The 22241-nt window shown below is 29.7% G+C and overlaps 1 protein-coding gene across 1 annotated transcript in view; it reads left to right on the top strand.

Moving 5' to 3' along the window:
* The first annotated feature begins 1383 nt into the window (after positions 1–1383).
* The window catches only part of LOC136984117 (ADP-ribosylation factor-binding protein GGA1-like), a 41930-nt gene continuing 21072 nt past the window's right edge, over positions 1384–22241 (top strand). The window contains exons 1-3 of the mRNA XM_067281043.1: positions 1384–1554; positions 15348–15508; positions 19696–19794. Of these exons, the coding sequence (XP_067137144.1) occupies positions 1524–1554; positions 15348–15508; positions 19696–19794 (291 nt within the window). The 5' untranslated portion in view covers positions 1384–1523. The remainder of the gene's footprint in view (positions 1555–15347; positions 15509–19695; positions 19795–22241) is intronic.

The raw sequence follows: 22241 nt of genomic DNA, 5'->3' as shown, positions 1-22241 counted from the left end.
CATTCCCTATCAACTCTATCAAGAATCTAATGTACTTTTTTAAAACTTTTTCCGCCCTGTGGGCACTAAAAGAGCCTCTTTTTAGCACGTTCATTATGGATTCGGCCAGGTCCAGAATGGGGCGGCCGGGTGGTGAGGGACGGAAATTGACATATCCGGTGGGAAATCTAATGTACTGTACAATACAAGCTTTTTGTTTTCATTTTGACTCTCCGCCCTGTGGACACTAAGAGTGGTTTTTTTTCCATGTCCATCTTCGTTTGGCCAGACCACAGTTGGGTAAGAAGAAAGACGGGATCCCCCGATAAACTTCTAAAGTTACTTGCCGGATTCGATTCCGGTCTTCCAGAATCCCGCGGGTTACTATCATAAATTTTTTAAACGATACAAACATCAACAGAATAATTATTATAAAAGTTCCGTTTTACTTTATTAATATGAAATTCACTTGTTTAATTATAAGAAATTAGTGTGAAGTTTGTTGCTGCTTGTTCGAAATAAGTTTATGGATTGTTGGCTCTTTTCCACGAAGGACGACAATCGCACAATCGATTATTTATTAATTTATTGCCATTATTACTTATTGATAACAGTCATTTTGTGTTTGGTTCTAGATTCGAATATAAAACTCCCAATGAGTGAGAAAGCAACCGAGAATTTTTGCATTTCTTTCGTAATCCTTCGCGTAACCTCGAGTCGATCGATATTCAAATTTCTCCACGGACCACCGATTGGCGGCCGCTGATACGGAGAATGTAATGGATAAAACAGATTGTGCGCTAAAAGATTCTCATATCACAATAAAGGGTTCAGATTCGAATCCAATGTAACTTATATTCTTGTGATTGTTAATTAATAGATAATTTGATTCAAACGTTCTTCTTTACTTTTTCTTGTTAGACGACATTATTTATTTGACATAGTCATATTAGAAAAATTAAATCCATGAACATGATTATTAAATATCTGAGACAAAAGTATGAATTTAAAGTAAATTATTTGAAAATTTTATAGCGATCGTCGTGATAAGTGGAAACGACCTGATTCTTTCTAGAATTAGAATTATGCGTCTGACCTATAAAGCAAATTATTAACCTATTTTTTCGAACAAAATGACAATTTATATATATAATGTAATTAATTTACAATTTAACAATTTAGTTAATTAAACAATTTTAAAAATAACAACAAACAGTTCCGAAACATCAAAGAAAATATCGGAAGTGATTAAATTTTTAAAATTATTCTTTATATAATATTATTTACAATTATAAATTTAAAATTATTAATCTTATATAATTTTTCCTTTAAAAAATTAAATTTTAAGTTTTTCTATCAAACTAATTAATGTCAGAAGTAAAATGGTGTTCTGCTACACCATTTTCAGAAACGATTTGCGCTTGCGCAGACAGCTGTGTTTTCGTGATGGAGCTGAGTATATGAAGAATTTTAAACAAATTATTTTTATGTTGATAAATTATATCCATTTTTAAAATACTGTAAAGTTAATCAAGTGATCTAGGATGTCAAACGATAATTTAGAATTAATGTTAGGTTAGTAATTATCAATTTTTACTATTTACTGATATTAATCATGTTTAAAGTGCCAAATATATTCTTGTTACAGCCAGAGAGTCACAAGTACTGTACTTTCAGCCTTATTTGAAGTCAAATTATCATTTAAACATTTGTTTTAATTACTTGTGATAATTTGAAAAGTCAATTTGTAGTGTTCTACTTGATCTGTACTTTTGTAATGTCTTGAATGGAAGTTTAATAATAATCTATCACCTTTCTCATGCTCAGTTTTGTGTGTATTATGTTGGATGTTTGTTGTATCAAAATACAACCCATCTATTCCTTTTTACATAAAATATAAAGGAATGAGTCTAAACTCTGATTGAATTTTTCATTCATCTGTTCTGGTATATCTCCGGTTATACTTGCCAACTCCCGACGAATTGATTCCGGGAGTTTTACCTTTCTGGGAGTGGAAAATTTCGGGATTTTGGCATCTTTTAGTCTCGGCAATATCGAAACTTTGTTACCATTCGTTATTCTGTTTTAATGTATTATTTAGCAAAAAAGTCAATCAATCTTGAGTAAATGTGTGAATACGTTTCGATTTGGGAGTTGGAAAATTGAAAACTTTCGGCAATGCTCCTGTTTGTGTGATGTGCCTATTATCGAAATATATATTATATTGGAGCCTTCGAAGCAGATTGTGATGTAAATTATTGTTTTGTTAATTAATGATATGAGAAATTTTATCGTGGAAGATATAAATGGTATCAAAACCTATTTAAATTTCATTTAATTTCTCTAGTAACAGTATTGAAATCGTTTGCTGATGGTAAATGATATGAATTGATAGCGATTAACAGGAAATGATATTAAAAACAAATATTAAATTGTCTCCAGTCATTTAATTTATTTAAGAACTATTAAATGGTGGAAATAATTATCAGTTTTAAAATGTTTTTGCATTTTTAAATTCTAAATACAAGATTCCAATTGTCATTTGAACTAAGATGACTTCAGAAACATATCGGTCAATTCATTTTTTAAAATATGAAATGATCAAATGATATTTTCATCAGAGTTTACATTTATTAAATAATACTTTTAGAACTAACTCAAAGTTATTCAAATTAGTATTTGAAGGTATGATTAACTTTGATATCATTCAATTCTTTTATGATTTTTTTGTTTGTTTATATACGGATCTGAAATATGCTTCTAAGTATACGTATTTAGAAATTTGAATGTAAAAATATAACAATTAGAGTGGAAAAATGAATATAGGAGTCATTGGTAGAAAGAATGGAAAAAAAATTAAGCTATTTTTTGTAAGCAGTAAATGAGTCAGTACTTCAAAACGTTTAAAAATGTAATATACAGGTGGAATTTAATCATATCACTTATCACAACGTTTTTTTTTATTCTAAGAACAATCTTATAATGTGAAGTTTTACGTATTATTTTAGAATTATTAGTTTAAAAAATTTTATGCTAAACTTAATTATTAAATAGGCACAAAATGTTAACAAATCTAATCTAAATGAGAAAACATTGGAATGATGGTGATTATGAAACAATCATAAAATAAATATAATTAAGATTTTATTGATTTAAGAGCTGATAAATAAGTGAAATTTTAATTATGATGTGTCAAATGTGCTTGTGCTATTTTTTTATAATTTATATGAGGTATATTCAAAAAGTCACAGAAATGAATCAAAATGTGTTAGGATATAACGAAATTTATTTATATATTAAGATAATTACTTGAGCTTCAATATACTTTCTCTGATGATTCTCCAATTCAAGAAGCATTTAGAGAAGTCAGTTTCTTTCAGGAACTGCAAAATTTCTTCAGTTTGTCTTTCGTGAGTTCTGTTGGTTGTTTTCTTTTTAAACTTTGAAGAAAGAAAAAATCATTGCGAGCTAGGATAGTTATTGTAATTCATTATTTCTCCAAATAAGAAATCATGGGAGAGCTTAAATGATAATTTTGGAAAATATTAAATAAATTTCTTTATAATCTAACATATTTTGATTTTCTTGATCCATTCCTGGAACTTTTTGAATACACTACATACATAAAAAATGATTTATTTTCAAACTTTTGCTAATCTGAATTTTATCAAACTTATAATTTGAATAATTGATTGTAGTTAAACAATTCGTTTTTCAACTGCTTATAATAATAATAAAGTTAATAATGATACTTTATTTAAATGATGATAAAACTGTTTAACTGCTATTACAATTAAATAGTTTTAGACATTTTTAGAACCGATGTTTTTCTAAAATAATGAAATATATATAGAAAACAATCTTAAATTATATTCATAATCAAATGAAAGAACCAGATTACTATTGGACTATAACTTGTCTAAGTAATTATGCAGATATTAGGAAATTTGGACTGAATTGCATATCATCTATATAATTAATTAGCCAAGTTCTAGCTTGATAGTTAATACAGCTCTATCATTTGATTATTAGAATAACCAAACTTTCTGTTTTTGATAAGATTATTTTATTATATGTGGTAAATGTAATGGCAGATTACTCTATAAGCAAACTTCACCTTTCTTTTACTCTTTAAGTTTTTAATGACTAGTTGGACAAACTATTAAGTTGTTGACCTACCACTCTGGAGGGGGAAATGGGAACAAACCTGAATGGGTTGAGAATTCCCAGGAATTTTTGGGGGTGTTTTGTCCTAGATGTGTCAGACCCCATCCCTCATTATCCAGCCTGTTCATTGTGGACCTGGCCAAACCCATGATATACTTGGTAAATGAAGAGAGTAAAAAAAAGCTCTTGAATTAAGAGAAATAAATAGAATTAACTGCATGTTTAATTCTATTTTTAAATATTAAAAATTCAGTATGACCATGAACCAGTATTAATGGGAAGCTTTGTCATACTATGGCAATGCAAGTATATGCCCCCACCACTAATGCCTCCCTAGAGGAGTTGGATGATTTCTATTCACAAATTCAAAAGACACTAAATGAAACACCAAGAAAAGACATCATCGTCATCACCTCTGACTTTAATGAAAAAGTGGGAGACAAACCGAAGCCAAGAGTCTGTGGAAAGTTTGGCTTGGGAAAAAGAAATGACTCTGGGGATTGTCTCATTCAATTGTGCTTGGAACATCATTTCAAAATCATGAACACACAGTTCTGCCAACCTAAACAATGGCTTTATACATGGACTTTTCCAAATGGCTTACACCAAAATCCAATTGACTACATTTTGTGTGATAGAAAATGGGCTAACTTAATACATTCAGTTAAAACTTTGCCTGGTGCAGACTGTGGTTCCAATTGCCAACTACTAGTTGCCAAATTCAAGCTTTGCAGAACCAAAAGACCACTGCCCAGACAAAGGTTTGATGTTGATAGGTTACTTCCAACATATGCAGATGAAATTATAAACCACTTAAAGGTGTTAGACAATTCAACAGTGAACTGATGATTTGTGGGAAGAAATAAAATATTGTATCACTGATAGAGCTGAACACCTTGTTTTCCTGAAAAAAGCTATTAAAAAAGTCTAAATGGTTTACAGAAGAAACAATTGAAATTGCTAATCATAGACAGGAAGCTAAAGCTGCTAGGAGGACAGAAAGCTAAAAGACTAAATGCTGAGTTTCAAAGGGCAGCAAGAAAAGATAAAGAAAACTACTGGGCTAACTATTGCAAAGAGATTGAAGAGGATAATGCAAAAAGGCACACTAGATCTCTTGGCCTAAGTCAAAAATACATGCTTTTCATTTGCTCCTAGACAAATGATGATCAGTGACAGAGATGGCAAGGAACTGCATGACCAGACAACTATCAAGAATGGCTGGAAAAAATATACTGTGGAACTTTATGCTGACAACAATCATCAGCATCACCTATAGCCAACTGCAAAGCAAGAAAGCATACAAAATGACCCTACTGTCACAGAAATATAACTTCAGTGGGCTAATAAGTCAGTTATCAAAGAACAAAGCACCAGGCATTGATAATGTGTAAGCAGAACTGCCCAAAAGAACTCTACTGATTTTATGCCAGAGGATCTGGAAAATTAAACAATGATCAAGAGATTGGACATGCTCCATCTTTTTCATCATTTCCATACTCCATACCAATTTCCAGGAAGGATGACTTACATGACTTTTCAAACTACCAGCCATTGCAAATTTTGCTGAAGATTTTACAAAAGCATCTTAGTGCATTGCAGAGTAGGAATTGCTAGATGTCCAAGCTGGTTTCAGAAGAGGCAGAGGTACCTACCTGTGACCACATCTCAAATCTCAGACAAATCATGGAAAAAGCTAGAGAATATCAAAAAGACCTATACATCTGCTTCATTGACTATGCCAAGGCATTTGATTGTGTACATCATATGAAACTGTGGGCCTGTCTCATACAAATGGCAGTGCCATCTCATTTCATTGAGCTTTTAAGATCACTATCTCACACAGGAGGTGATGGTAAGGACTCCTTTTGGTGACACTGACTGGATTAAGATCAGCTAAGGAGTGTGCTAAGGATGCATTCTATCACCAATACTTTTCAACATCTATGCTGAGGCAATTTTGAGAAGAGCCAAGCTGAATGAATCCAACATTGGTGTTGATTATAGGCAGGAATATAAACAAACCTCTGTAATGTGAATAATACCACACACTGCTGAAAACCAACAGGATCTAGAAGAACTAACTCTGAAAGTCAAAACAAGAAGTGAGTTGTTTCTGAATATCAAAAAGAAAAAAAAAATTGATAACTGATAACGTAGGCAAAGCCATAATGACAATTAGATGTGAACAACTCAAAACTATCCAGGACTTTATATTCAGGGTTCCAACGCACCTGGAAAGTCAGGGATTTTCGTTAGTGTTTGGAAAAAATCATGGAAAATGAGGGAATTTATTTCCTTGATTGCCTTGTTGATTTCGTTTGCTGACAGTATGGTTGAACAAGTATAGCTGTCTGCAGGCAGCAAGAAGTATTGTGGTACAATGCAGCTTATGAAAAGGGGTGCAGAATATTTTCAGGATCCAAAATTTTACCCAAACATACACAAAATTTTCCCAAAATTATAGCATACAAAATATACAAGCATAGAACAATATCAATTGTTACTTTTAAATTTTAAAATACTTTTAGATTTTAAAACTGCTGTATTAATTATGCAATATTATAAGTTTGACAGAAAAATCTAATACTCTTAATAATTTAACATTGATAAAAAAAAAATTTTGAAAAATTTTAACACTATCTCTCACAATTTACACTTTCAATTTGAGGGCAAGTGTCAATGAACTGATGAAAAAAAAATGATAAACAACTTAATATTAATTCAAATGGTTAATTCACATTGAAATTTACATTGAAATTAATAATTTTGATTGCATAATAAAACAATTTCTGATTTCTGAAACTTTTTCCTAGTTTGTTAATACAAGGTGCCTCTGAAAAGTTTGGTGAATGGTCCCATAGCTGAATAACCGTGCTGGTTAGGATGTTGCGCTCATGCAGACATAGTGAGAGACTTGCCAACTAATGTCCCCTAGCGTTGAAATCACAACAGTTAAACGGAAGTGCGCACAACAAACAATGCAACACAGTCAGTGTGAGAAGGAGTGTCACTGTAAAATGGAGCAATGCGTGAACATCAAGTTTTGCTTCAAATTAGGCAAAATGGTGACAGAGACACATGAAATGTTAGTGAAAGTGTATGGTGTGGAAGCAGTGAGTAAAAAGTGTGTTTTTGAATGGTTTAAATGCTTCAGAGATGGAAAGGAAGATGTTGATTGCCTTTTTCGACAGTAAGGGCTTGATCCATCATGAATTTTTACCCAACGATACAACCATCAACGCAGAATTCTATCGAGGGAGTTTTGAAACGGCAGCTGAAATGCATCTGGCGACTTTGGCCACAGTTATACCAGAGTGGATAGTGGACTCTGCTCCACGACAACACCCGTCTGCACACTGCAAGCTGCGTACGGCACTTCCTTGCTACACGCCAGGTGACAGTTCTTCAACACTCTCCATATTCTCCAGATCTGGTACCTGCAGATTTCTTCTTGTTTCCCCGCCTCAAAGGAGTCCTGAAGGACCTATGCTTTTCCAACATTGCACAGATCCAACAACGTGTGACAATGGTGCTTCGTGTGATACTGAAAGAAGCATTTGCTCACCGCTTCCAGCAGCTGTACAACCAATGTCAAATGTGTGTTGTCGCTAATGGCGATTACTTTGAATGCCAGTAAATGTATTTTGTTTGTATCTCTTGTTTATTTTATGAGACCATTCACTGAACTTTTCAGACACACCTTGTATTTTATAAAATTTGGAGAATTTATTAAGGGACAAATTTAATAAATTCATACTTTTGTACATGGATTATACAGAATTTTTTAAATAATAATTAATGACTTTTTCTTTCTTTTTTTTCTCAAAGCCATAGTTTTACAGTTATGAGTTAATAACAGGATAAATTATTTTTATTTAATAAAGCATTTTTTTTTATGTAGAAAAAACATGCCATAATTCTGTTTTTCTTATTTTAATTTTAATTTTACTTATTCATCAATTATAACAAAAATATATAACTGTTAATTAGAAAAATTAACCAGTTAAAAAGTTGGAGAAGCAATAGTGTATGTGTGTAGTAAGTCAAGTGATGTTTTACTTTGTTAGTGTGCCATACTGTAAGGAACGTGAGGGTCAGGGAAAGTCTTGCAATTTAAAACAAAAACTTGAATAGGAACTCTGTATATTGTTTGGATCTAAGATAGTCTGTGATAATTATTCCAGTCTGGACATAAAGAGAAGGATCAGCTATGCTAGTAATGGAGAGGTGCTGGAAAAGCAAAAATAACATGTTATAAGCACTAAAACCAAATACAGACTCATGAATGTGATTGTTTTCCTTATAATGATGTATGGATGTGAGAGCTGGATTGTTAAAAAAAAAGTTGATAGAAGAAAAATAGATGCCTTCGAGTTATGATGCTGGAGAAAAATGCTACACATCCCCTGGACAGCAAAGATCACAGACCAGACTGTTCTAGATTGTGTCAAACTAGAAATGACTTTAGATGCCAAGATCACCAACAAAATCTCTTATATATTGGGCACATTATGCATGCAGATGGACTAGAGAAGGATATCACACTAAGATATGTCGGCGGCTTTCTGTGAACAGGACAACAGAGAACTTGCTGGCTGGACACAATCAAGACTGACTGCAGTATGATAATGTGGCAGCTGAAGGAAGTTGTCAAGGACAGACAGTATTGGAGAAGCATTATCCATACTGTACCCAAGGATCAGAAATAATGAATGTTTGACATCATCATCATGACCAAGAAATTAGTTTGGGCTTAGGACCTACAAATATATTAATTTTCTAAGTTTAAATAAGATATTGAGGGAAGTTCTATTATATATTTACAAAATAATATACTTATTTTAGCAATTAATTTATTAAATGATATATTAACATTTTAAAACAAGAAAATAATTGTTAATAAAAAGATTGTATGTAAAATATATAAAATCATTCGATAATGACTTAACATTTCTTTCCAATATGTTTTTGATGAAGCAACTTGCAAAATATTTAACTTATAACTATTGTTAAATAATTTTATTATTTAAATATTTTATCAAGGAAAAAATATTCTATTTAATAAATAAAATTCTTATGTACTCTTGTACTGATTTAATAAGAATTGATGTTGTAAATGTTACATCAATAATTATTTATAAAATATAAATCAAGATTATTAATTATACTGTAATAAGCCAAATATGAGAATTGATTTATATATATTGCAGCCAGATTGTTCATTTAATCACTTTACAAAGCATCTAGCTATTAGATTAAATAGTACCATTTTATAATAAAGCTAACTAACATTTAGCCACTTCTTAAATAGGTCAAACAAATTCTGCTAAATTTTCACATTCTATAATAAGGCTGGCCAAACAATTAGGTGCTTCATAATGCTGCATCAGATAAACCATCATATTGTCAGATTTACTTCCTGTTCCTACTACTAGAGACACCAAGAGGCATTCGTCATCTGGAGTGTCTGTTCCACTAGAAATATTTAATATTACAACAAATAATGAGTATGCAAATGCGTCTGAATATAGTGGGTTTAAAGATGATATACGCAAACAACTAATGAAATTCTTAGCAAAACAGCATGGCAATTTGAAGAAATCATGGATTAGAGAAAGAATTTTTGAGGTTGTTACACACATCAAAAATGGTAATATGAACATAGATTTCAGTGCACAGCAGACATCTACTGAATATTATTGGTGTTCAAAGTATTGTCTTAAATACAGCCAATGAAGATTATCTTTACTTTTTAAGAAGAAATTTCCCAAGGATCCTACAGTATGTATCCTACATACTGAATAATATTTTGATGTATTGACAGAATTCATAAATTTTGTGGACATGGTGGTTATGACAAAATTCTATATAGCAGATATGGGCAAATGTGGCTCCAAGAGCCGCATGCGGCTCTTTTTGAGTTACATGCGGCTCTTGCTGAAAGTGTTAATTTATGTTTTTTATTAATATTTTTACAATTTTATATTTATAATTTTGTGAAAATATGTTTATTAAAGAAATTCAATATTTGTTTTATATTATATTTATATTATATAATAAAATCGTGCGCCTTACCATACTATCCGCCACGACAGTACAGAACTGTGGCTCACATGCATTTTGCAAAACCTACATTTCGGCTCCCACTGAACTCTTGCTTGCCGACTCCTGCTATATAGTATTAGAAACAAATTTTATGTAAAAACAAAACCACTGAAATATTTGTTTCTTTGTCTTACTTGCAAAACCAAACCTAATTTACCTAAAAAAGCACTGTGACTTAACCTATAAAATCTAAAGATTTTATTGTACAGTACATGGACAAGTTGATTTAAGTGATTTACAGTTTGCACCAGATGGAGAGTATAAGTGGCTGTTAAACTGTCAAGATAATGCTCTAAATACTTACATCTTATACTGCTTGAATCAAAGTGGACTTCTGAAGTAGCTGTGAAATTTAAAAATTTTCTTACAATTTGGAGCTTCATATAACCTACAGAACAACAATGGTGGGAGTTTACTGAAAAAATCCTCAAAAAATTTGTAAATATATGGCTAGAATGTAAAATTATGCATGGCAATCCTCAACATCCACAAACACAAGGCAACATAGAATGCAGTAATCAAGAGGTCAAAAATATGCATAGATCTTGGATATGCAACAATAATTTGACAAACTGATCAATTGGGTGCTATTTTGTGCAATATCAAAAAATACATCTTATTATTGAGTCATCACTGTATTGAGCCTAAAACTGGTTTGCAAAGTTCTAATTTCCTGATAGTATAGGAAACTGGTAGATCCTAATTTCCTTTTTACCTGTACCATGTCAAGTTAATTTTATATGTATTTTAACAAAGTGAGTTTTTCAAAGTGTTTTCTAGTACTCAACATAACTCAGTTTAACTTACAATAGACCAGATTTTCAAATTAAGGCTCTTCAGAAAAAGTGAAAAATCCAGTTTCTGGAGGAAATATTGCCTAAGTTGGATCTTTAGTAAGAATGAATGCAAAATGAAAGGCCACCCATTTTGTGCTTCCTTTGGATCACTGAACTTTCATTTGCAGGCTTTATCATTGTAGTTTTAGGTAAGCTAAACTCCTTAGAAGCCTTTGTCCATCCATTGGCTTATTTCTAATTTCTTCTATAGCTTTTTTTATTTTTTTTGGGCATTCCACTTCTTCCATATGGCCATCTGAAACATGATTTCAAATGACCTTAATTAGAAACAAGATTTTTAAAAATTGAAATATAGCTGCTCAACATAGTAAAAGCTTGGGGTCCTACTTAGGACTTACTATTCTAATATTTACAAGGCTCTAAAAATTTATTCACAGAGGAGATTATAGCAAGCAAATATTGTAGTTATATAGAATATCTTTTATCATTGGCAAAACTGCAAACAGAAAGCAATTTTTCCTTTTTTGAAGTACAACAAAAGAAAGTTCTTTAAAAATCTACATACATCAAGGAACACCGGGGATGTAAACAACACTTTCTGGAACCTTTTACCGGTGTTAGACGCAAAACGAAAATTTTCCGCATTCGGAACCGAAATAAACCGAAACCGAAGCATTCGATTTCGGTTTAAAAATAACTCGTTCTTTTATTCGATCTGCGTTCCTCGTTTTTTACCGTCTGAAGAAGAACTACAAAGTTCGAAAACGTTAACGGAAATTTTTCGTTTTGCGTCTAACACCGGTAAAAGGTTCCAGAAAGTGTAGAAAGTTCTTTGTTGTACTAGTCTAAATGCCATTCTAGTTTGTTTTGCATTAATAAACAATACTTCTACTTAATAGGTTTAGTATTAAGTATTACTTTGTAACAGTAAAGTTCAAATCATGACCTCTGATTCCCGGTCTGCAAAAAGACACCTTACAATTCCTTGAACACAAATTAAGTCTATTTATTTAATGCTATTTACAGAAATACACAGCAATATGTCTTGATTACTTCTAACTACAAGGTCTTAGTCCAGATCTGTTTCTCCTCACAGTCTTAGGCTAGGCTCCCCTCTCCCAATGGTCGCATTGCCTTATATCTAAGTTCTAGATCTGTTGGCCAACCACTCAGGAGCTGAGCTTTCTATCGGGTCCGCCTTGGTTGGCATACCTGTCTCGACTTATCTAGGATAACGTCAACCGTCCCTTCTCCAACGTACTCCGACGAGGGAAAATTTGACTTATCTCATCACCACTCGAAACTTCCTTGACAGTAACTGTTGAAGAATTTAATAATTTTAAAGTGTTTTCCCATTTTTATAATTTAATTTTGCATTATTTAATATGTCAAGCTATCTATGTTTGTTTATGTTGTGATTTTATAAAAGTAATTCTTAATTATAATAAGGTACCTAATAGCCATATATATTTTTAAATATACAGTCAAACCTGTTTTTATGCGCTCTTTTTATGTGCGATTTTTTTAATGCGAATTTTTAATTTGTGCGGTATAGTTGGCGACTAGTCTCATGCGATTCGTCATGTCTTACGTTGACTTATTATAGCTAAATAAACTTATTATAGCATAAATGCACTTATTATAGTAATATTATTGCATGAATATGCGAAAAATGAAATAATTTACTTTTTAAGTCAACAAAACACCACCTGGACAAAAATATGTAAAACAGACGATAGACCAGACGATGCAGTCAAGTGCTGACATCTGTTGTCAATAAATTCTATTTCGTACGGTTTTGAGTTATTTTCTATGTGAGACTTTTTTTATGCGGTTCCTGTTGACCGCATAAAAAAAATATTTTTTAATTGTGTTGCGAAAACTATTATTTACAGCCATTCGTGAAGTTTCGTGAGATTTTTTTTATGCGTTTTTGTAATGCGGTCCCTATCCCCCGCATAAAAACAGGTTTGACTGTATATTACTATTAGGTATTGCTATAATGATTTTAAATGACAACTAATCAATTTAACTGTTCATTAATTATAAATAATTATATTATTTCCTAAAGGCAAGAAGTAATTAATACTGTCCTCTTTAGTAATTCGTAAAATACTGTACTCTTTTTATTTTTATAATTTTCATTTTATAATAAATAAATTTGATTACACAACGTATGTTTTTTTTTTTTTTTTTTGTATTTCCTAACAGTTTTGTTCCTGACCTCAGTGAATAATTCACATTTTAATAAAGAGGCTGAGATTTCTGTTGCTTTACAATACAATAAAATAAAGCCAACCACATTGTAAAATGCAATGTAATGACAATCCGGCTTAGCTTTATTATAAAATGATGTCGTTTAATCAAACAGCTAGACTCTCTGTAAAGTGGCTAAACTAACAGTCTGGCTGCAACATACACACATTATCTTAATCATTTTACTTTTCCAAATTATTAAGAAGTTTCAGAGATTAAACTACTAAATGAAATTAGATTAAAAATATATCAATTAAGAATAAGAAAATATTAATAACATGTTTAATGATATATGATTTGTTATATATTTTTAAAATATTTTAAATAATTTATGTACTGATTTTATTTGAATAATAATTGTTTCAAATAAAGATTTCCAAAAACTTAGGGAAACTGTATAAAATTGACAACGATCATAAACTACACTAGGTAGGTACTGTATTTATTTAGCAAACGAACTTTAATAGAAAGTAAAATGTACAATATAAAGTAGGGGCACTTCTTAATTCTTTTCTCATTAAAAGTATACAGAAAGTAATGTCATTGTAAGGATAGATATCAATTTGCCATTTCAAGTATAATTTGTTTAAAAAATCAAAATTCTCATAAATATTTTATTAATAACAGACATTAAACGAATATGTCCAAAGGAAGAAATAACCACCCTCAAATAGTAATCACAGAAAAAATAAAGTTTAAAATAATAGCTGCAGCTGCTATTTGAATAAATCTGATATCTTTAATTTACATTTTTCTAATGTAATCCAAATATTTTTGGATTCTGGCGTAGCAATATTTTATGTAAGGCACCTTGAAGAGAGTTTTCTCATCCAAAGGTTAGAAATTTTCCTTCCCCAAAGCAGTCCAAGTAACCATTCATAAAATCTAGGGTTATAAAATTGAACTCAGGCTTACAAGTAAAGAAGGTTCTGTTAAGCTAAGTGATGCCCAGTCTTCAGAAATTGTGTGCATATGATACAACCTATATCTAGAGACAATTTGACTGCCAACACAAGCATCATGGCCAGATTTTACATGGTATTTTGTCTTCAGAAAACAAATGTTAGTTTCTGTCTTCAATGGTTGTACAGTACATTAAAACTTACATGTCATATAATGTTTGAAAATAAAGTATTAGTAAAACTATCTATAAATACTTAAGTCATTTGTGTAACTTTTATACAGAACCCATATTAGATTGTTTACGACCTTTGGGAAACCAATGTTATGTACATTATCCTTTCAAGTTTTTAACGTTTATTCCATCTTTTAGAGATTTGAAGCAGTTTCAAATCTCTTAAAGATTCAAAACTATTCTGTCGGAATTTTCTTGCCCGAGGTTGACAGTAAAATACTGTTGAAATTAATTGCATGAATTTTGTTCAATTATTTTTTTTTCTATGGGATATGCTCAATGTTATTTAAGAAAATCATAGTTTACATAAGTTTTATTGTATAAAAAGAAAAAAAATACAAAAACTTTATTAGAAGTCACTTGATCAAATTCTGTACATAAAAAGTTATACAGTGTGGAAGAATTTTAATAGGTAGATTGAATATTTGTTGAATATGAATTGTATTCTTTCTGTACCCAGTTGTTTGAGGTGACAAATGTTTTTCACTCTCGAGAGATTCAAATTCAAATCATAACATTGAATTTTTCATGGCTGGTTGACTTAGGTTTATCTGTCTCATTCATTTTTACTCGGTACAATTCTATTATAAATTTGGTCTGTTGATAATGAACAAAATATTGTATTTTCTCTCTATTCAAACACAAAAAGTTGAAAATTTATTTTGAATATTAAAATAATTCTTATGTAAAGGTAGTTTATTATTATTATTATTGAATAAATTACATTTTCTTGATTAGTAGTAATTTTTTTTTGTTACTTTTTTTCTGAATTTAATTACTAACTTTATGATTTTTTTGAGAGCTGTTTTATTAAAAAATGTACAAATTTCTCTTTTGAATAGCTAAATCTTAGTGTAAATATTATTATTATTCATTTATAATAAATATTCTGAAATTTTTTACAGTTGAATTAACTAATCCTCTGAATAAAGAATGTAATTTAACTACGCTCAATTTGTTTTGTCAGCAAGTCGAATTAGATGAGGATGGCCCTCAAATGTCTTTAAGATTTTTAGCTCATAAAATTCAATCTCCTCAAGAAAGAGAAGCAATGCAAGCATTAAATGTAAGTTCATGTTTTCTTTTTTTTTTAAATGTATGCTTTTATAAACATATAAATATGTACACACAATAATTTCAAATCAAAATTTTGGATATTGTAATTAAAAATAAATTTAAATAATCTTAGATTTATTTTAACCCAGCATTCCTTGCATTTGGATTTGTAATGCCGTTACTTGAGAGTAAGCACCATTCTCACCCTACATATTTCTGTATCTTAATGATTGAGAAATTTTACTAAGATCAGGAAGTTTAGTTATGAATAATACACATTTTAATGTTTATTTTATTTTACTTTAGTTAGAATACATTAAAAGTAATTTTGATATAGAAACAAAAAATTGATATCTAATCAGATTAAAAACAGAAATTACAATCATACCACTTCGAATGGAGAAAAAAAGACAACATTACTTGGGGGTGAGTTCCATGCTAACTTGTCTAACATGATTGAAACAAAGGTGGCACTGAAAGCATTAGCAATGACTATTATTTCTGATTCCATGGTAACATGTTGAAGGGTCAGGAAGAAAGGTAGATGAGAGTTTAGCCGTAAAAATTTCAAGAAGCCCGAGTTACAAGTGTTTTAAAATGTAAGGGGAATTTCCCTCGAGTAACATTGGGTTAATACAAATATAATAAATAGAACTTTTGGAAAAATGTGACTAAATACAGTATTATCCTTTTTACCCATTTGATACATTTCTCAGAGCAGTAGGAAAGCTTGCTAGATATATAATAATAATAACAACAGCAATTTGCCTTCAGAATTTGCATAATTAAATATAAAAAGTTATTGTTGACTTGTTCAGTCTATTTTAAGTGAAATTTAATATAATTTAGCTAATAACATAATAGTATTAACAAATAGAAGAATTTTATTACTATAGATATTTTACTATCTTTTAGAAATTTAAATATTAATTTAATAATTTATAATAAACCAACAGTAGTTAGGGATGATGTCTATATTATATAACATGCATATGTCATGTTGATATATATAAATCGGGGCTGATCAGATACTGTATGATGTATTATTGGGCTGCAATTTGAAAAAATTGTAGATTTATAAATTCTCACTGTCGTCCTTCCATACGTCTGTTTTTCCTTAATCTCAGGAATGGAGTTAGATAGATGAAAGAAAGACTAGATATGGAATCCTTGGACTGGAGGTTTCAATTAACAATATATGAACTTTTGATGCAAACCAGAAGTCATGTTTCAATTAAAAAATTTTTCCCCAAAGGTGTTAGATAGGTGACGGGCATAACTCTATCATTAAAGGAAAGGTGTAATATACAGGGCAAGCCACTACTAATTTGATGTGGAGAGCATATATTTTAAATTAAATAAATTAAAAAATATGATTAAAAATTGCAGCCTGGCATTGTGACGATGTCACAGTAAATAATTGCTCATTGTATTGAATACATAGGTTTTTATTTTCTTACAGATATTCTATGCTCATTTATATCAGTGATATGTAAATAAATCATTGCTTATTTCAGGAAGCTAATATTTGTTATTAAACAAAACAATTGGTAACAGAACTTTTTAATATCTAGCACAAACTATTTTCTAAACTAATGTTTTCAAGCTAGTTTATAGCTCTTAATCAAGTTTAATCTTAAATCCAATGAAGGAATGCTGGTGTTTGAAATTGTTTAACTGCAGGATGTTCAAATTAATTTAAATAGATATCTTGAAAATCATTATTGATACTATTAATTAGGTAATTTTCATTTTATCTATATGTTCCAGTAAACAAGCAAACATCCAAATTTAACACTAATGTCCTACAATGAGATTACATTAAGTAGGGCATAAACCTTTTAACGAAATCTTCCACAAGTTGGAAATGGATGCTGCATTCTTTCTATTGATGCATTTACTGCATATGGCCTTTGCCAATTTTTTTTTTCTAGCTAGTCTTGCGATTCTGGCTCCCTCCCATTCCACTGCATTACCATCCTCCAAAGCAAAGGCCAATGCTGTCATTGTCCTCTTAATGTCTGTCATATTTATAATCTTTTAATTTTGTGTCAAGTATTTCTAGCATATATTTTGTGCAAATATTAAATTGGTTGCCCTTGGCTGGAATCTGATAGACATTCAACTTAATGTTCTTGTAGGATTCATTGCTCTTTTATCATTTTCTAATAAATTATAGAGGATTTCTACAGTAGACCAGATGAGCTTTTCTTCCTTCAACAACGTACTGGTAAATGTTGTGCATGTTTTTATCATAATCCATACCTTAAGGCTTGATTGTAGTATGCATTTCTCTCCTTTGCATACAAATTCAATTTTTGACTACTGAAATTTATAGCATTAATCCAACTTGATCAAGGATAATTTATGTAATTTATTTTTCAATATTTTCATACAACTTAAACTGTGAATAAATAATAAAACAAATATTTACATATGTAATTACTGAGATACTAAGCAAAACTATTGTTATAAAAATTTAAAACTAAAAAAGGCCGTATAAAAACTAAAATAAAAAAAACTGACATTTTATATTTTAGAAAATACCTGATAATTAGTTAACGATTAATCATACAATTAAATAATTTAACAATTAATGATTAATCAAGATTGTATATTAGCTAATATTGATAATCACTCCATTCTTATAATAAAATATATACAGCATTTGTATAACAGTATATTCTTTTATATATATATTTAGGAGCAATGGAAGTGCTGGATTCCAAATAATTTATCTGGTTTTTAAATCTTATTTTAAATAATTTTTATTGTCAAAGTTTATTTTATATATTATATTATTTGTCATCCTTTTGAGTGAGATGAAGACTTAACTAAATATTTTAGAAATCCTAAAGTTTTCAATAACGATTGCAGCAATAATTTTCATATTTGCCATTATATGGTTATGAAATATCAAAACGATATTTCATAACTGTATAATGACCGTATTTTGATATTTTTTCACTCTTATGCATGTAATCAAGTTAAACGAACATTGTTTTGCTGTTTTACATGTAAAATTATATAGAAACGATCTCCAAATTAGTTATAAATAAAGCATTTAAGTAGTTTATATAGTTTTTATTTGGACATGTTCTGTTTAGCCATGATGATGATGAGAATAATTTTCTAATTCAAGCATTTCATTATTCTTTTATGAAATGATTGTTATTCTAATTATTTTATAAATGACCAAATTATGTATATGTTACTGTGAAAGACCAAAATTAGAGAATGTCGAGATTCTCTGGTGAATGTCGACACATACGACAGCCCATTGGTGAAAGACCAAATATTTGGTGATATTATTAATGTTATGTTTATACATATAACTTAGTTATGTTTTAATTATAAGATAGTGAAAATTTTTAAGACAGTATTACTTATCAGAAAATAATCAGATAGGCTGATTAATTTCCAAAATTTTTTTAAAGTACTAAGTAATAATAAATTTAAAAAATTATCATTATAATCGTTTGGTAATATTGGAAATATTGCATTTCTTTGATTGTATAATTATATCTAGAATAATTCAATGTCATCAAAGGTACTTCAAAATATTTTCCTAAAAATTGTTAAAATATTTTAGAATAGTATTGCATAAAATTTTATTATTAAACAAACAAATCATGATTGAATTTATATTCTAATTACAGTAGAGAGTCGTTAATCCGAACCCCGGTAATTCGAATCGGCGGTTATCTAAACGATTTTCAGTCGGACTGTGTCGTGCTGAATCGAACGTTTTTGATACTAGATTTACTTCTAAAGTATAATTTTCATGTTTTTATATGCTTCAATATATTTATTTTGTTTGTACAAAATAAAGAAATAATTTTTAACGATACAATAGCCTCGATTATTATTATAAAAATTTTCGTAAGGCTTAAAATCGACGAAAATTCAACACGAAGCGACACGCGACGGAGAAAAATTTGAACATCGGACAGGTTAATATATTTTTTCGCACATAATCGGTTATCCGAACAAATCACTAATCCGAACAACCCCAGTCCCCATTTGATTCGGATTAATGACTCTCTACTGTATATAGAAAGTAAAAATAATGTTTATGATACTGCAATATATTATAAGTAGCATAAAATTTGAAATTAGCTAAAATTTAATTTTTATTGTTCTGATGACTTATTGATTTGATTGATTTATTTGATGATGATTTATTTATTTTGACAGGCTCTTGAAGAAATTATTAAGAATAGTGGTCCAAATTTAATTGCAGAATTAGGAAAATTTCGATTTTTAAATGAGCTTATAAAAACTATTTCACCAAAGGTAAATAATTTCTATTTATTTTATATTTTTTTAAATGAAATTTTAAGTACTTTTTTAATTTAAAATATTTATTTGTAATTTAAACATTTTAATCCTAAATTTTACTTGTAAAATTACTTTATTTTAGCATTTTGAGAAAACATGAATACATTAACTAGGGAAAATTTTGTAATAAGTGTTATGTAACTCAGTTGGAAATGATATATGAAGCGTGCAATGCCATAAGGTTGTAAATGCCATTTTTCTCAAAATACATTTTATTGAAGAAATGAATTTTAAATGCAATGTTTTTTCCTACAAAAAAACATTGTGGCGATAGTGGCACTCTAAGTGGCTATATTATGAAGATGAATTTATGTGCAAGCCATAACGTTTTAAGTGCCAAAGTGCAAGCCACGTGACTTTTGGCGCGTAAAATGTTACAATTTACATTTACATCATTTTGTTGTTCCAATTTGTAATGCAGTGAGTTTTTTTATGCAGAACCGGATAACTGAATGTCAGTTTATTAATAGTTAACCTGTATCACCTTATTATTTGATATTTCAAAATGATATTTGGTCTTCCATTAATCTTTCAAATTTGAAGTTTTTAAATACATTTTAACTTTTATTACACTAAATTAATACCTTATTGTTTATATTTTCCTTTATTTATCATAATTAGGGTAGATGTACCAATTTTGGCCAGTGTACCAGTTCTGGCCAGAAAACAAATTTAACTTAAAAATATAATCACCACACATTCAAATCTGTCCAATGAAACAAATTTTTATTGTTAACTGTTCACACAGTTAACAATAAACGTTTGTTTCATTTGTGATTATATTTTTAAGTTAAATTTGTTTTTTGGCCAGAACTGGTACTACACTGGCCAAAACTGGTACATCTACCCTATATTATAATTGATAAGGATCACAGCCCAGTTCAAGTACCAAAACTGTGGGCCCAACATTGTTGAAGCCAGGAAGCAGTCACTAATAGATTATTGCCAGTTTTTAATGTTAAAATTGATATTGAATTTGTAAATTGTGTTTAATAATTTAAATGTAAGTTTTTGGTATTCAAAACTGTTTGTCAGCTGTAGAAACATTACTTTTATGATTGCAATTGGTTTTGGTATTTACAACTTTATGCACTTGCACAATTTTGGCATTTACAATGTTATGGCTCTAACCCTGTTTTTAAACTTTTTTTGTTTCCTTACCATCATACTTAGGTGTTTGAAATTAAACCCAATGTTTTATTCCAAAGTGTAAATTGTTAAAATAATTTTTCTAGCATTTGATTAAAGTTTGTTCATTAGAAAAAGTGTTTTTTTTCTCTCTCCTGAAAAGTTTGTTTTTGGCATTTACAACATTATGGCATTGCACGCTTCATATATGGAATTTTGAAATATATTTTTAAAATGATTGAATGATTGTGTACATTTTGTTCGACTTGACCAAGCCGGATCTGGCACATAAAATCTGAATGTAAGTTAAATACATATTTAGAAATGGATTAATGAACACTTCTGAGAATGGAATAATCTAGCATGTTACTGCAAGATTCTGTGTTTGGTCAAGAATTTTGGTTTAGTTTACCATATCTTGTTAGATCATGCCTGACAAATGTATATACAGAACAGGAACAATACAACTTCTGATGGGACAATCAATAAATTTCTATAGTTAATGAGGAGTGGTAATCTATGGTCTCTGGACTTTACATGTACAATTTTAAATAAACAAATAGTCTTGACCAATGACAAAAAATACTGTTTTGTATTGTGTATATAAGATTGAAATATATCAGAAGCATTCAGACATATTAGAGAGACATTAATATGATAAATGAAAAAAAAGTTGTAGCAATTTGAGTCAGACTTTTATAGTTATTTTCTATATTTATAAAGAATAAAATCAAGTTTCAGATTAATGTATTTTTTTATTATTTATTAGAAAAATAAGTGTAGAGGATGATTTTGTTGAGCATATGGATTCAATTACATATACCAATAAAACTAATAAAATAATTATCAAAATTTATTTTTTGTATTTTGTCTGATAGTTTCACTTCAGTACATTTGTATTATGAGTCATTTCATGTCAAGTGGATCAGTGGTCTTCATCTAACCATGTCTAATTTAAATAAGTTGTCACAGTTTTTTATAACTTCCAAAACTACTATCTATAAAGTTATAGGTTTTAAAATCAAATACTCAAGCTTCTAGACGGCCCTAAAAGTTTCCTTGTAATAATGAGTTAAAGATTAATATGAATTTATAAGCACTAAGTTTTGACTCTATGGAAGTCTTATCAACACTATTGATGTAATCACACAAGTGGGTAGACACAGGTTTATTATGACAATGATATGCATTTTGGACAGGTTGTCTGTCCCTCTTCAGCCGTATTTGTTACAATTTGGTGGGTTTACAGGTATCTACAAAAACAACAAGCGGTT

This window comes from Centruroides vittatus, unplaced genomic scaffold (genome assembly GCF_030686945.1).
Source record: "Centruroides vittatus isolate TY-2023 unplaced genomic scaffold, ASM3068694v2 contig_904, whole genome shotgun sequence".
Lineage (NCBI taxonomy): Eukaryota > Metazoa > Arthropoda > Arachnida > Scorpiones > Buthidae > Centruroides > Centruroides vittatus.
The sequence above is the reverse complement of the archived record's forward strand: the minus strand, read 5'-3'. Positions and strand labels throughout refer to the sequence as shown.